Genomic DNA, 12551 nt, shown 5'->3' with positions numbered 1-12551 from the left:
ATATAAAGTGGTACCAAGTACATTTATTCTAAGGCTTGGTTTTTATTGGTTGGTGCAACTTGACAGAGCTCTCATTCTTTGCTCTTTAGGACACAGAATCACATCAACTCTTAATTGAATTTGACAGTTTGATTGTATTTCGCTCATTTTTGGAATGTGTCAAACATAGATACAGTATGTCATTCTGTGTGCCAGCCTGTCTATTCATCTTTAGTTGACCCTGCAGGGAAACACATTTCTTTTGCTCTTATCAACAGGGAGGTCAGAGGTCAGGGTCACCTTTGAGTATTGTGCTCTGCTTTAAAAATATAATTTTTGTTGATGTAAATGTACTTTCTTCCCACTTACCCAAAATAAGACAATTTCATAGTTTTATAGAAAAGATTTTAATTTGAAACTGTGGCTGCTTCAAAACAGCAAGTGGAGTGGATGTTAATCTAATTTATTTTTTTTAACATGAAATTAGTGACTTAAATAGATACAGTGTGTAAGTCTTTGGTAAGACAATCTATTATTCATTAAGTGTACATTTCCCTATCTTGGTAAAATTGCAAATCATTCCACAGGCATCTCTTTACTGAGCTATTCTTGGCTAATCTGGTTGCAGAGACATAAACAAACACGTCCATGAGTTGTGCTACCTAGGTTAGTAGGAAATAATGTGCAATTCTACAAAAAACAGACTGTTCTGTTAAGGACTCTGTTTGGATTTCAGATGGTATTTTGTTGGGTACTGGAGAGCCTGAGGGATTATTAAATAGAGAGAATAAACCTTTTTTTTTGTTTTTTTTACACATGCTGATAAGGCTTCGTGTGGCATTTATAAAGCTGTGCTTTTTCTGTATGTCTGGCAAGCGGGTGCCTTATTAAAGGGTGACAAGGTTGGTCCATTTTCTCAAGCCTTTCATGGTATCAAGCCTTGCCAAAGGCCCACACCACAATCCTTGTTACATCCTGCTTCATAGTATTGTTCACTATCAATAGGGAGACATCTATTTATGCTGGGATGACGGGGGGGAAAGAAGAGAAGAGAGAAGAGAGAAAGAAAAATGACAGAAAAGAGGTAAAAATCATAATCCTCCCTCCCCTCCCCTTTCCCTGGGAAGTGACAGCCACAGTGATGTATAACCCTGGCAGTGGAAAGTTAATTAGATAGGCTGGGTTAGTTAGAGATGAAGGACTGAGGGGTTGAGAAGGAGAGGAGGGGGGGAGGAGGATGAGAAGAAGAAAGTTAAAAAAACAAAAAACACAAGAGAAGAATAGAAAGAAGAATGGCAAGAAATGTGAGGAGTGAGACAAGTCAGGGAAGAAAGTAGAAGATAGGGGAACAAGGGAGCACGATAGGACAGAGAAAAGAAGAGTGGTAGTAGGGAAATGTGAGAGAAGGAGGAACATGGTAAGGGGTAGAGGGGAAGTTTAAATAAGAGGCAAAATTATTTTTTTCCTTTACATTCAATTTAACTGCAAAATTATACAGCCATAACAATATGATACACACAAACGACCCAATGTAAGAAGGGTACCGTGGGTACACCAACAACATAAATTATTACAACAGCCTCAGTCTCTCTCTGGCAATGGCACCCACTGTGTTTGGCTCAGCGACACAGTTTAACATGTCATGTGCACTGCTGAGCAGGTGACTGGATATCTGCCCTCCATCAGGGAAGTGCATGACATAGACCAAAAGAACAGGATGAAAACAATTGCCATCAGACCTGCACACTCACGTAACTATCTGCACCCAAAACTGGAAGACAGTACACATTTACCATTTACTGGAACCAAGACTAGCCTTGGGATTTCAGTACTTCTAGACTCTCCTTAACCTCCTATCAAACTACAGTAATCCCGCTATGGTTACCCCAGAGCCTGTAGGCATCATGGGGGGAAAATAAGAAATTTGTACTTTTAAATTATAAATTCATCCATGTATTCGTTTTCTAGACAGTTTATCTTGTTCTTGGTTACATTGAGCAGGAGTCTATCCCAGCATGCACTAGATTTGAGGCAGGTCACCAGTCTATCACATGGATAACATATCAACAAGCAAACAGTCACATTCACACGTACATGCATGTGTGAAGATACCAGGGTACCTGGAGGAAGCCTACGCAACCACATGGAAAACTATTGAGAAAGGGCCAAACTGGCCAGCAGTTAGACACAAAATTACACATCATTCTCTGAAATTACTAAGTTGTTTGCTTAAATACTTATTTTTTCAGCAATTTGTCCCCTCAAAATTGCTCTCTCAAATTAATAGTTTTATTCTCTTTGTCACTGCCCCATTGCCAGTCTTTGATAGACTGCAGTTATATTTTGATTTTGGTCTGAGATATGACATCCTTAGACCTTTTGGCTGTCTTTGACATCCCTCAAAAGTATTTTACGGGATAAGAAATTGTTTTGCTGTAAAAACCTTGATATTGTGGATATCATCCAGTTCATAAAACACAACTTCAAGGTTCTGGAGTTCTTCATGGCTATAGATGGATCTTTTTACTGTTTCAGTCGTCACTCATTTTGTTTTTACTTACCTGCTAAGAAGGTTCTGCATCAGATATTAAGGTAATAGTAAATATCATCTACATAAGGCTTTAAAAGGCATATGAGACTAAGGTTTGCTAACACTAAAATATTTTGACTGATCCATTGTAGCATAGTTAAAAATCTATCAATCCTGACGTATTTTTGGTGTCTGATTTTATGGTGTTGCTACTGTACTTTGCAAGTTTTGACATAAATCTATATCTAGTTAGATATTTAATAATATGCATTAAAAAGCATAATAAAGGCAGAGTAACCAAGAGTTTTCTTTGAATACAATTGTGCAATTCAAACTAGGATACTTTTTACTCCTTTATAACATTTCACTTCTATTGTTTCATTAAACATTAGTTGAAATTGAGCCCAATAAAAACTACTTTTTTTTTAGGAAGACATTTCCATACCCTTTCAAGGCCTGATTTATAGTCAGTATAGTATATAGTAGTCATGTAATATTTGTCTAGACATACACACCTTGCAATGTTTGCAGACAAAGGAGAGGACATGGAAATTTAGTTTAAAAGAGGAGCATCAAACTTTTACTGTTGTTTTCAGAGACTTCTGTTATTTATCTGTGTGTGTGCCGGTGTGCAAGTGTTTGTGTGCAAGTGTTTGTGTGTGCATGTGGGGCTGTGGAAGAGAATGTGTGTATTTGTGATAGAAGACAATGTGTGTGTGTGTGTGTGTGTGTGTGTGTGTGTGTGACTGACAATGACAGTGAGTGTGACAAACGAGAGGGGGCCATTCTTCTGTTAATTACTGAGTTAATGACACACTATGCTCCAGCGGACATGCAACATGGCAGACTGATGCACACACACGCACGCACGCACGCACGCACGCACGCACGCACGCACGCACGCACGCACGCACGCACACACACCCACACACACACACACACCCACACACACACACACAGATAATGACTAAGTCTGCTTCGGTGCTCACGCAACGTGGCAGGCTGCTATGCAAAGAGCTTGACAGTGAGATAGCAGGCTAACAATGATACACACGCATACAAAAACACACACAGAGCAGCAGCAACTGACAGGGAACCTCATCAAACCAGCTTTAATGAAGTCACTTCTCCCAAATAGAAGTGGGGAAGAAAGGAGGGATGAGAGGAGGAGGGGAGAAAAGGAGGACAAGGTCGCCTGGATTGATGACGCTCATTAGCCTAATAAGGTACTTTAATGAAGCGGGCCCAACACTATAGAGTGCCACAGAGTCTAAAGACACACACACACACACACACACACACACACCGGTTTTGCTACTTTGTGTTGTCCTTTGTATTTATACATAAACATAGCTATTTTTGTCAGTTTCTCTCTTGTGTCTATTTCTCTCACAAAAAATACCCACACTCACATACACACATAAATGAATTATATAATCAGGCATACTAAGACATACTGATCACTGATCACACACACACACAAACAAACCAACAGATGGAAACACACTCACCTCTCCTTCTGAGGACTGCAAGAGGAGGTCTTTTCTACAGGACGCTGTAAAGTCTCCCACTCCAGCATTGACCTCCACCCCTCTGGGGGCCTCCAGGGTCAGGGTCCGAGTCGGGGACTCCAGCCTGTGAACCATAAACACACCTTAGGCTGTGGGAACAGTGGATTCACACACCTGCAGAGACATACAGTGTGAATAGACAGGGTGGTTTTAGTCTGATGCCTGATTAGACTATTACTAGAGGATCAATAATGAGTTGACTGTGAACAAGGTTCTCACTTCCCCAGCTGCTCAATCAAAAGCAGCAGAAGACTGTGGTTGTACAGGTAAAGCTAATATAACAAAGGAAAAATCAGCACTCGGTAATTCAATGTTTAGTCTTGAATTAGGACCTCCATGGAGTATAACCCCCTGGAGTTACATGAAGTTAAACATTCAACGACATGCTGCCTCTTGAATACACAACTTGAAACTGAAGAGTGAATTAGTAAGTGTTTTTTTCCCTTGTTACCTTGTACCTTTTTGAATGCCCTCACTACTGTTTGATTTGGATGGTTCAAGATGAGCACATTTGTGAAAACTATTGTCCAATCTAGGGACAGGCATCGCAAACTAGTGTAGGCTATAAATGCTGTGGTACTGTATGTGGCAGCGGTCCACGCTATGTACTTGTCCCTATAAAAATAAACAGTAATGGCAACAGCAGAGCACTATGGTTGTAGAGAATAGTTACAAGGTGTGCATTTCTGGTTTGGTTCTTTCAAGCAAGTTTTTGGTAAGTAATGTATACTATTGAAATTTAATTTTAAAAGGGCTTGTGAAGAACATCACATTCACTCAAATTTTGCACAAAACATTTCAAAGTATTTTAGATGACCTGAATAGCATTTAAAACCTTGTGTCTGGCTCAGATGTTTAATATATCTTTATACATCAGCAGAGATGTACCAACACATACAGCGCTTCACTCCACTAACTTCCTGTCTAGCCAGAGAATGGATGCATGTTGAGTGACCAAATACATGGCCACTTTTTTCGAGAATTTTTCCTTTGTCTTTTGAAAACCTACGAGAATGAATATGAAGAATGACGAATTGTTATACTGCTCTGCAACAAAGTGCTCTGGCCATGGTTGGCATCACTCCCCTTGGAGCGTGAAGGGTCAGTTGCTAAGTCTGTAACTCAAAGTTGAAAACAATATGAGATGATTAAACAGCTTGGTGGTGTTAGATAAGCACAGTGCTTCGCTCAAGGGCATGTTGGCAAGTGAAATTAAATAAAGAGTGCTTTCGGCAAAGCAGGCAGAATTACAATTTATGAAGTGGGAGTATAACAAATTAAACAGCACACACAACAAAGATCAAGTAAGAAAAAATGTTTTGCTATAAGGGCACTTTTCCAGACAAGCTTTGCTCAAGGGCACATCAGAAGGTTGGTTTCCCTATCCCTACTGAGAGGTTGAAAGGATAAAGCATTCAAGCAGCAAAGGGTAGATTAACTGAACTTATGACGTGCGTCCAGTCTGTGGCCAAACAACAGACAGGCATAAACAAGCATCAGTGCCTTGGCCAAAGGCACTTTGGTGGCAGTAATCGTACCAAGCTTCCGCTGTTAATGTCTTACCCTTCACTAGAATCCCCAGGATGGAGAAAATGTATATTCTCCTCACAGGCCCTTTGGTTAGGAAAAATTCTACATTTCAGGGTTTCAATCTGAAGAACTGAACATTAGCAGACAGAGAAGAGCTCCCTTGGCAGTGGTTTTCGATGTTTGGATGCACCAGAGTAATGAACATGCACTTTAAAAGATATTTCTGTTTCAAAATTGCTCCATTTCTGCTGTTTTTATTTTCAGGGTGTTTACGCTTTATTAGTTGGTTGCTTTACTCTACAGCAAAAATGGTTCACCTTGAGAAGTCATTTAGTGTTGCGCTATAAAATAATTCTTTTTAGACTCAATAAAAACATCAACTAATTGGCTGAGTTAATTCCATTAATTTCAAATGCAGATTCATTGGATTTTAGACTTTTCCTTCACTAAGTTTCAATAGGCTTAAGTAGAGCAGATCACGAGTGTCATTATAATACCGCTTGATTGAAGAAAATGCTAGAAGCAGGGTGGTTTGCATCAGAGTCATCTCAACCTGCTAATTTGTTACTCTTATTTTAATGAAAATGGGAGTTTATGAGTCAGTATCAGACTAAATGTGCTGTGTACTTTGTTAATGGAAAGCTACATTAGAAGAAACTGTCAGTGTTTCAATAATGCTTCCTACAGTTTAATCAGGCTTTTACTAGCATGTAAAAAGTCTCCTGTTTTGTGAGAAGAGCCATTTAATTTTTCAATAAATTTAAGTGTAAGTTTTTTTTTGTTTTTTTTTAAATTCAACAGTTTATTAAGACCTTTACAAATCAAACCACTTCCTCTGTCAACATGTCTGAGTTTGCTGTGTGTCAGAGCTAACTGTGGTATTTATTCTGGGTTGAAGGTAAAGGTATTGGAGGCATAGAGGAGTTGTGAGGTGGATGAAAGGTGGATGAAAGGTGAGAGGAGGTTTTCTGCTGTGCAGTGCTGAGCATCCAAGTGATATAATAAGTGTTGGAAGCAGACACTTCACATTGGGCCTGACTTATTGATCTGTAAAAACAGAGTGTATGCTGCAGCAGTCAGAGGTTAAGAAGAGAAACAAAGAGAGAGAGAGACAGGCAACGAAACAGACGAACAGATGGATAGACAAGAGATTAAAAGAGAGTTTGAGGGAATGAAAACAGAACAACTTATCCTATTATTCATTATCCTAAAGTTTTGCATGTGCAATTAGGGAGTGGGGGGATGTGGGGAGAGAAATAGCTTGCTGGTCTAGTCAACAGCAGTGATGTGAGGATCTTCGGTTGGTTTGACAGCTGAGGCAATTACAGTGATGCTGCTGCAGGCTTAAACCAGCTCTGATGGGCAGGCACACACATACATACTGACTTTCTATCACTCTGTGTCTCTCACTCCTCTTTCTCCATCTCAACACTGCACTCCCTGTTTGCTTTCGCCTCTGTTTTAACTCACCTGTCTGTTTCCTTTACAAACATGCCATCTATTACTTTCTTTACCTCACTTTTTCCTCATTTTTATCTGCACATTCGTCAGGTGGAAAACTCATATCTGTAGCACATCAACTATTCAGTTACACAGTTTGACCACCACAAACTTTTTAAAAATGTATTTGGCATAAAGTTGTGTTTTTGACACTCAAGAGAAAATGTAATATAAGCAGCATGCAGAGCTAGGGGGAATGTCTGAGTGGAAGATGCTGTAACTTGTATAGTAATGTTTTTAATTCTCAAACCATAAGAACAAATCAGTTCTGTCACTGTCAGTAGTTGGCAACAGAAAACCCCGGAAAAAGCCGCTATGTGATGCATTATCGTGAGTATGACCAGGATGGATGGGTTTCATAATAAAATTGCCATGAACATCGATTAACAGCTGAAAAATTGGGTTTGAGGTTTCATACAAGTTTCAACGTGATTAACTTTGGATAATTTATGTGTTAGAGGATAGTCTGGAGGCCAGTGTTAATGCTGTGTATATTATTGCTGTTCTTTGAATGATGTACTTAATTTATGACTGTGTCTTGTGCTCATGTACACATTTTAACTTGTCCAATACTCTGATTTACCATATACAAAAACTAACATCATTCCCATCAGCCTCAGCTGTACTTTGTCTTTTGTGCTAAGTGGCAAATGTTAGCATGCTAACATGTTAAGCTAACATGGTAAACATTACACTTGCATGGCATCAGTATGTTAACATTGTCATTTTGAGCATGTTAGCATGCTGATGTTAGCACTTAGCTCAAAGTGGAAGCCCACAGAGCTACTAGCATGGCTGTAGACTCTTAGTCTTGTTAAACGTTCACACACACACACACACACACACACACACACACACACACAAATGCCTGTATCTTCATGGTCTCCTTCCTTCATGGCACTGAAAGGATCACACAACACGAATGCTCAGTCTCATGTCTGCAGTCTTTCTAAGTCACTCAGTAACACACATACACACACAGTCACATAAAGTTTCTGGTCAGGCCCCCACATGGTTGTGCTTTTTCATGGTGCAGATAGCAGGAGTCTGCAGCTAAGCTCTTATCTTTGCAATTCATTATTATTAAAGAAAACTGCCTTCCCTTCCTCTCTGCTTCCAATTCTTACATTATTCCTCCCTTTCTCTCTCTCTCTCTAATGCCAAAAATCCCTCGCTCATAGATCTATTTTGACCTTCATTCGTGACAAGGCCATTTTATACAGCATCCATATTTGTCCAACCTGACAAGATAAGGACAGGACAGAAATACATCAACATGAAATGGTTTTTATCTTAATTCATTTCTGGGGAAAACAGAGGAAGAAGAGGAGGGTCTTAGGTATTCAAAAAGAAGGACAGTGAAGAAGAGAGAAAGAGACTAATTTTATACATTTTAAGAAATATGATATCTAAGAAACCTCAGCTATATGTCGGAAATATAAATATGGAGTTTTAAAGTACAATTAGCAATCTCATTTGTATATTTTCATGTTAACATTATATATTATAGTTTGATCTTCAATACGATTTAGTCCTATCTGCTACTCCCTATATTCATTGAATGTATTCCTAATTTCCATTATGTTTAAAAACTGACTGTGTCTTTCCCGCTAGGCATAGCTTGGTTTGCAACACTGAACAAGACATCTGGGGTCAGTTTATAGAGCTAAAATAATTACGGTGTTCAATTGACAGACACTTTTGTCAAAAATACTTCTAGATCTCAGGTATACCTCGTTAAATTTTGTCAGTCACTATTGCTTCACCACGAACCATATTTGTTGAATATGCATTTATCAGACTTTTTAAGCTAAAAAAATGTTTCGGACAAGTCAATGTCTGACTTCTGTTTATGCCTCTAATTACATAAAATACTTTCTGCACTTAAATCCCACCATTTATCCACAATAAAAACTTGTGTAGGGTAAATTATGTTTCATTTTTATCCTTCAGTCCTGCAGTGGGAGAGAGTGAGATGGCAAGAAATCCTAAAAAGGGTTTGTGAGTCCAAACAGCAGTAAAGCACTGGGGAGTGTGTCGCTGAGGTGTACTAAACATGTCACGTCATGAAATAAGTTGAATCAACATAGAATAATCATAGAACCAGTTATCTAAACTGACATGGGCCTTGTTCACAGCAGACATTTTGACTTGTCATACTAGGAAAAGTACAGCAGCTAAATGGAATTCAGCCATAATTAATTGTATTATTTACACTTGTGCTTTTCGTACTGTGTACTAGATCACGGCTGTTTTGAGTTATTTTCTTGCATCCTCAGCAGTCATGACTCAAATTCTGTAGTATAAAACTTTGTAGGAACATTTTGCAAACCGCATTTTAAGGTCCTTTGTGTTTGAAGTGCTACTTTCCAGCTCCCTATGTGGCATTTAGCTGTAAAGGCCATGTATGAATTTTTAAAATAGTGGTTTATGACATTTTAAAAAAATACTGTATGACCAAAACCTCAGCTGGTACATTTGGATGAAGTATTTGAGCTTATGTGGTTTATATTTGCCGTACCTCTCCTAATTTCAACAATATCCCCATTTTCACTTTCAGTTTGTTGAAGTGAACCACAACTATTTAGAGAAGCTAATTCTTTTGTGCACAGACACTGCCTTAATCACAAGTCAAGCATGGCAGAGAATTTCTCTCGTGTAATACAAGGACAAATCCCCAGGATCACATGTTCTAGACTGTCTGACACATCCACTGGATGCTGTTGGTGCATAACATTTAAGTACATATTATTCAGTGACATCCGGAATATTTAATCCTGAGAGTTCATAATTATTAAATGTGAAAAAAGAAAAAAAGAGAGAAACAGAAAACACACATACAGTATAATTTATGCATGAAGGTTGACTTGATGTAATTTCCGTTGAGGTCATAGATCCTATAAGCTTGCTTCTCCTGATGTGGGATGAAACTGCATTCTTTCAATAGATATTACTTCATGTGGTGTATTTTTGAAAGCAGTGTGGGACGTTGTGCAAAAAATCTTGCTGTAAATGTTGAAATCAGGACTTTTTAGTGCAATTTATATTTCCCAGAAGACTTGGCTGACATTCACCCTGCCCTTTTCCTCTTCAGAACCGTTGAAAGCCACACCACCTTATCGCCACCTTGCCATTTGGGAAGCAAACCTTTAACCTTTTCACGCTAAATGCTCCGTCATCTGCCTCAGTGCCCCTGCCACCACCGTCCACATCCAAGAAAACTTTTCAAATTTTAAAAAGTGGTGCTAAGTGATGCATTGAGACAAGACTGAAGACAGGAAAAGCTGACTTTTAGAGAGTTAAATCGAGACAGAATGCAGAAATATGGCATTTCTGACTTTTACAGTGAGTCTGTGTCTGGGTGAGGGAGGGTGATGCGGCGTGTTTAAATTGCCCCATGAATCCTGCAGGTGTTAAAAAAAAAATGAGTGAAATGAGAAAGCCTAGGGCTGTTTTAAAAAGTTATAAAAGTCCCTACTGAGTTACTGAGGTGGGACAGGAGAGAGTCAAGGTACATTAGAGGTTTGTCTTTGTGGAAAGAATGTGTGTGTATGTTTGGGTGTGCCAGAAAGAGCTTTACACAATACAAAGCATCGACAAATCCTTGAGTTACTCCAAAACGACTTTCAGAGGCTCTCGCTGTCCTCCTCGATGTGAAATGTAGCCGAGAAAATGGCTAATGGCAGAGTGCGTAAGGAGAAAAAATGTCAAGCAATTTCATGCCTTTGTGACTCCGATGGGGCGCCAAGCTGATAATTTAATCAGTAGTGAAAGACTAGCTTCACTCCTCCCAACTTCAGCCATCCCAACTATTGTTCATTGACCTGTTTTTGCTAGAAAAGAGACAGAGTTGAAGAAAAAAATTTACATAGAAAAAAAGAGAGTAAGGAAAAGAAAGAAGGGGGTGGGTAGAGAATGTATGGGTGAGAGGAAAACAAGTTAAAAATATTGTTTCTACTCCAATGGTGAATGCATGGTACATCTGGCCACAAAAAAACAACTTGTTCTATTGTCTGCGTCTTGATTCATGAAACAGTGAATCTTAACATTACAGTATGTTTAGACATGTTTTGCATCCTTTACTTCCTTTTAAAATATTATTTTAAAGGTACATCACTTGAAACCATGACGAGGTTTGATAGTGTCACTTCTGACTGACGGATCTAATTATTACCTCATGATGTCCATGTATAGTAAGACAGTAAGAATTAAACTTAAAATGTATGCAATGAACAAAATGGGAACAATAAAAAGAAAACTAAAACACCTCCATATAACTCTCTCTGTGCATTAAAGTCCATTTCTCACAGACAAAACTTTTAACAACTGAAGCAAAACTTACTTTTGCAGTCCTACAGTATATCTACATCTTTTGAAGACCAAAAACTAATTTGCCACATGAGGAAAAGAGTTACACTACTGAACTATTTCAACAACAAGAAACAGAGTTGCTTGCTGCTTTCAAACAGAAGAAAAGAAAGACAAAGGGTCCGAAAAGGAAAAAGTTTCTTGTTTTTCTTGTTGCTACTACACATGAACAAATACAGACAAACACAGAAAGGTATATATGTGTATTTGCTTTGCTCCCAATTGTAGATATGAGGTCAGAAAAACAGCAGGACTGTCTATGCTTTGCTTCATTAGCATTGTCTCAGTATCCCATATGGCAGAGCCTGGCAGAAAACACATCTGAGCAGAGAAACATTAGAGCTTCCTTTCAAAGGCAATAAAAAAAACTGTAGTGCATTTAGTCTGTGTAGTGTGCGTATTGTCTTTACCCATCTGCAGTTCATGCCTTCTATAATGCAACATAGCTTTTTTTTAATGATGTGGTAAGGAGAAGTCTTCAGAAAGCTGAACAACTAACCTTTTTCAGGTGTAAGAAGTCAGATATGAAGACACTGATTTGATAGAACTAATATTCAGCTGACTCAAAATGAGGCTTTTGAACAAGTTCAGTTGCTTGCGTAGTGATCAATCATGTTGGCAGACTTGAGGCTCAGTGTGACACTGGAAAGAGACATCATCTTAAGAGGAAGCTACAGGCCCTTGCTGCATTAATGGCATCTGTAGCAATTGTATTACGCTCCTTGTTATTTAATATGCCTTGCAAATGGTGATATCTTGTATTTTTCTTGTATTGATTGGATGAAACTTTAATGATCCCTGTGGGGAAGTTGGGTATTTGCTGCAGCAAAGAGAAGGATATAGATAAGAATAGAACAAATACAGACTACTGAAGATAATTCGATAAGTAATTGCCACAGCAGAACATACGGGGATTAACACAACAGATAAAAAATAAGAAGACAGTGTGTCCTCGCCAACAGATTTACAGATTAGAGGCGTATGTGCAAGTGTGCAACTTTAGCTGTTCACATTATCGGTTATACAGATGGAAGAACATATGTTGGGAAATGAGAGTGTGAATGTCACACAGC

At 38.7% G+C, this 12551-nt stretch overlaps 1 protein-coding gene across 2 annotated transcripts in view; it reads right to left on the bottom strand.

Moving 5' to 3' along the window:
* LOC122873506 (zeta-sarcoglycan) overlaps positions 1-12551 on the bottom strand; it is a 338906-nt gene that overhangs the window by 16503 nt on the left and 309852 nt on the right. For both annotated transcript variants that reach the window (XM_044190277.1, XM_044190278.1), the window contains one exon: positions 4021-4144. In XM_044190277.1, the coding sequence (XP_044046212.1) occupies positions 4021-4144 (124 nt within the window). The remainder of the gene's footprint in view (positions 1-4020; positions 4145-12551) is intronic.

This window comes from Siniperca chuatsi, linkage group LG3 (assembly GCF_020085105.1).
Source record: "Siniperca chuatsi isolate FFG_IHB_CAS linkage group LG3, ASM2008510v1, whole genome shotgun sequence".
Classification (NCBI taxonomy): domain Eukaryota; kingdom Metazoa; phylum Chordata; class Actinopteri; order Centrarchiformes; family Sinipercidae; genus Siniperca; species Siniperca chuatsi.
The sequence above is the reverse complement of the archived record's forward strand: the minus strand, read 5'-3'. Positions and strand labels throughout refer to the sequence as shown.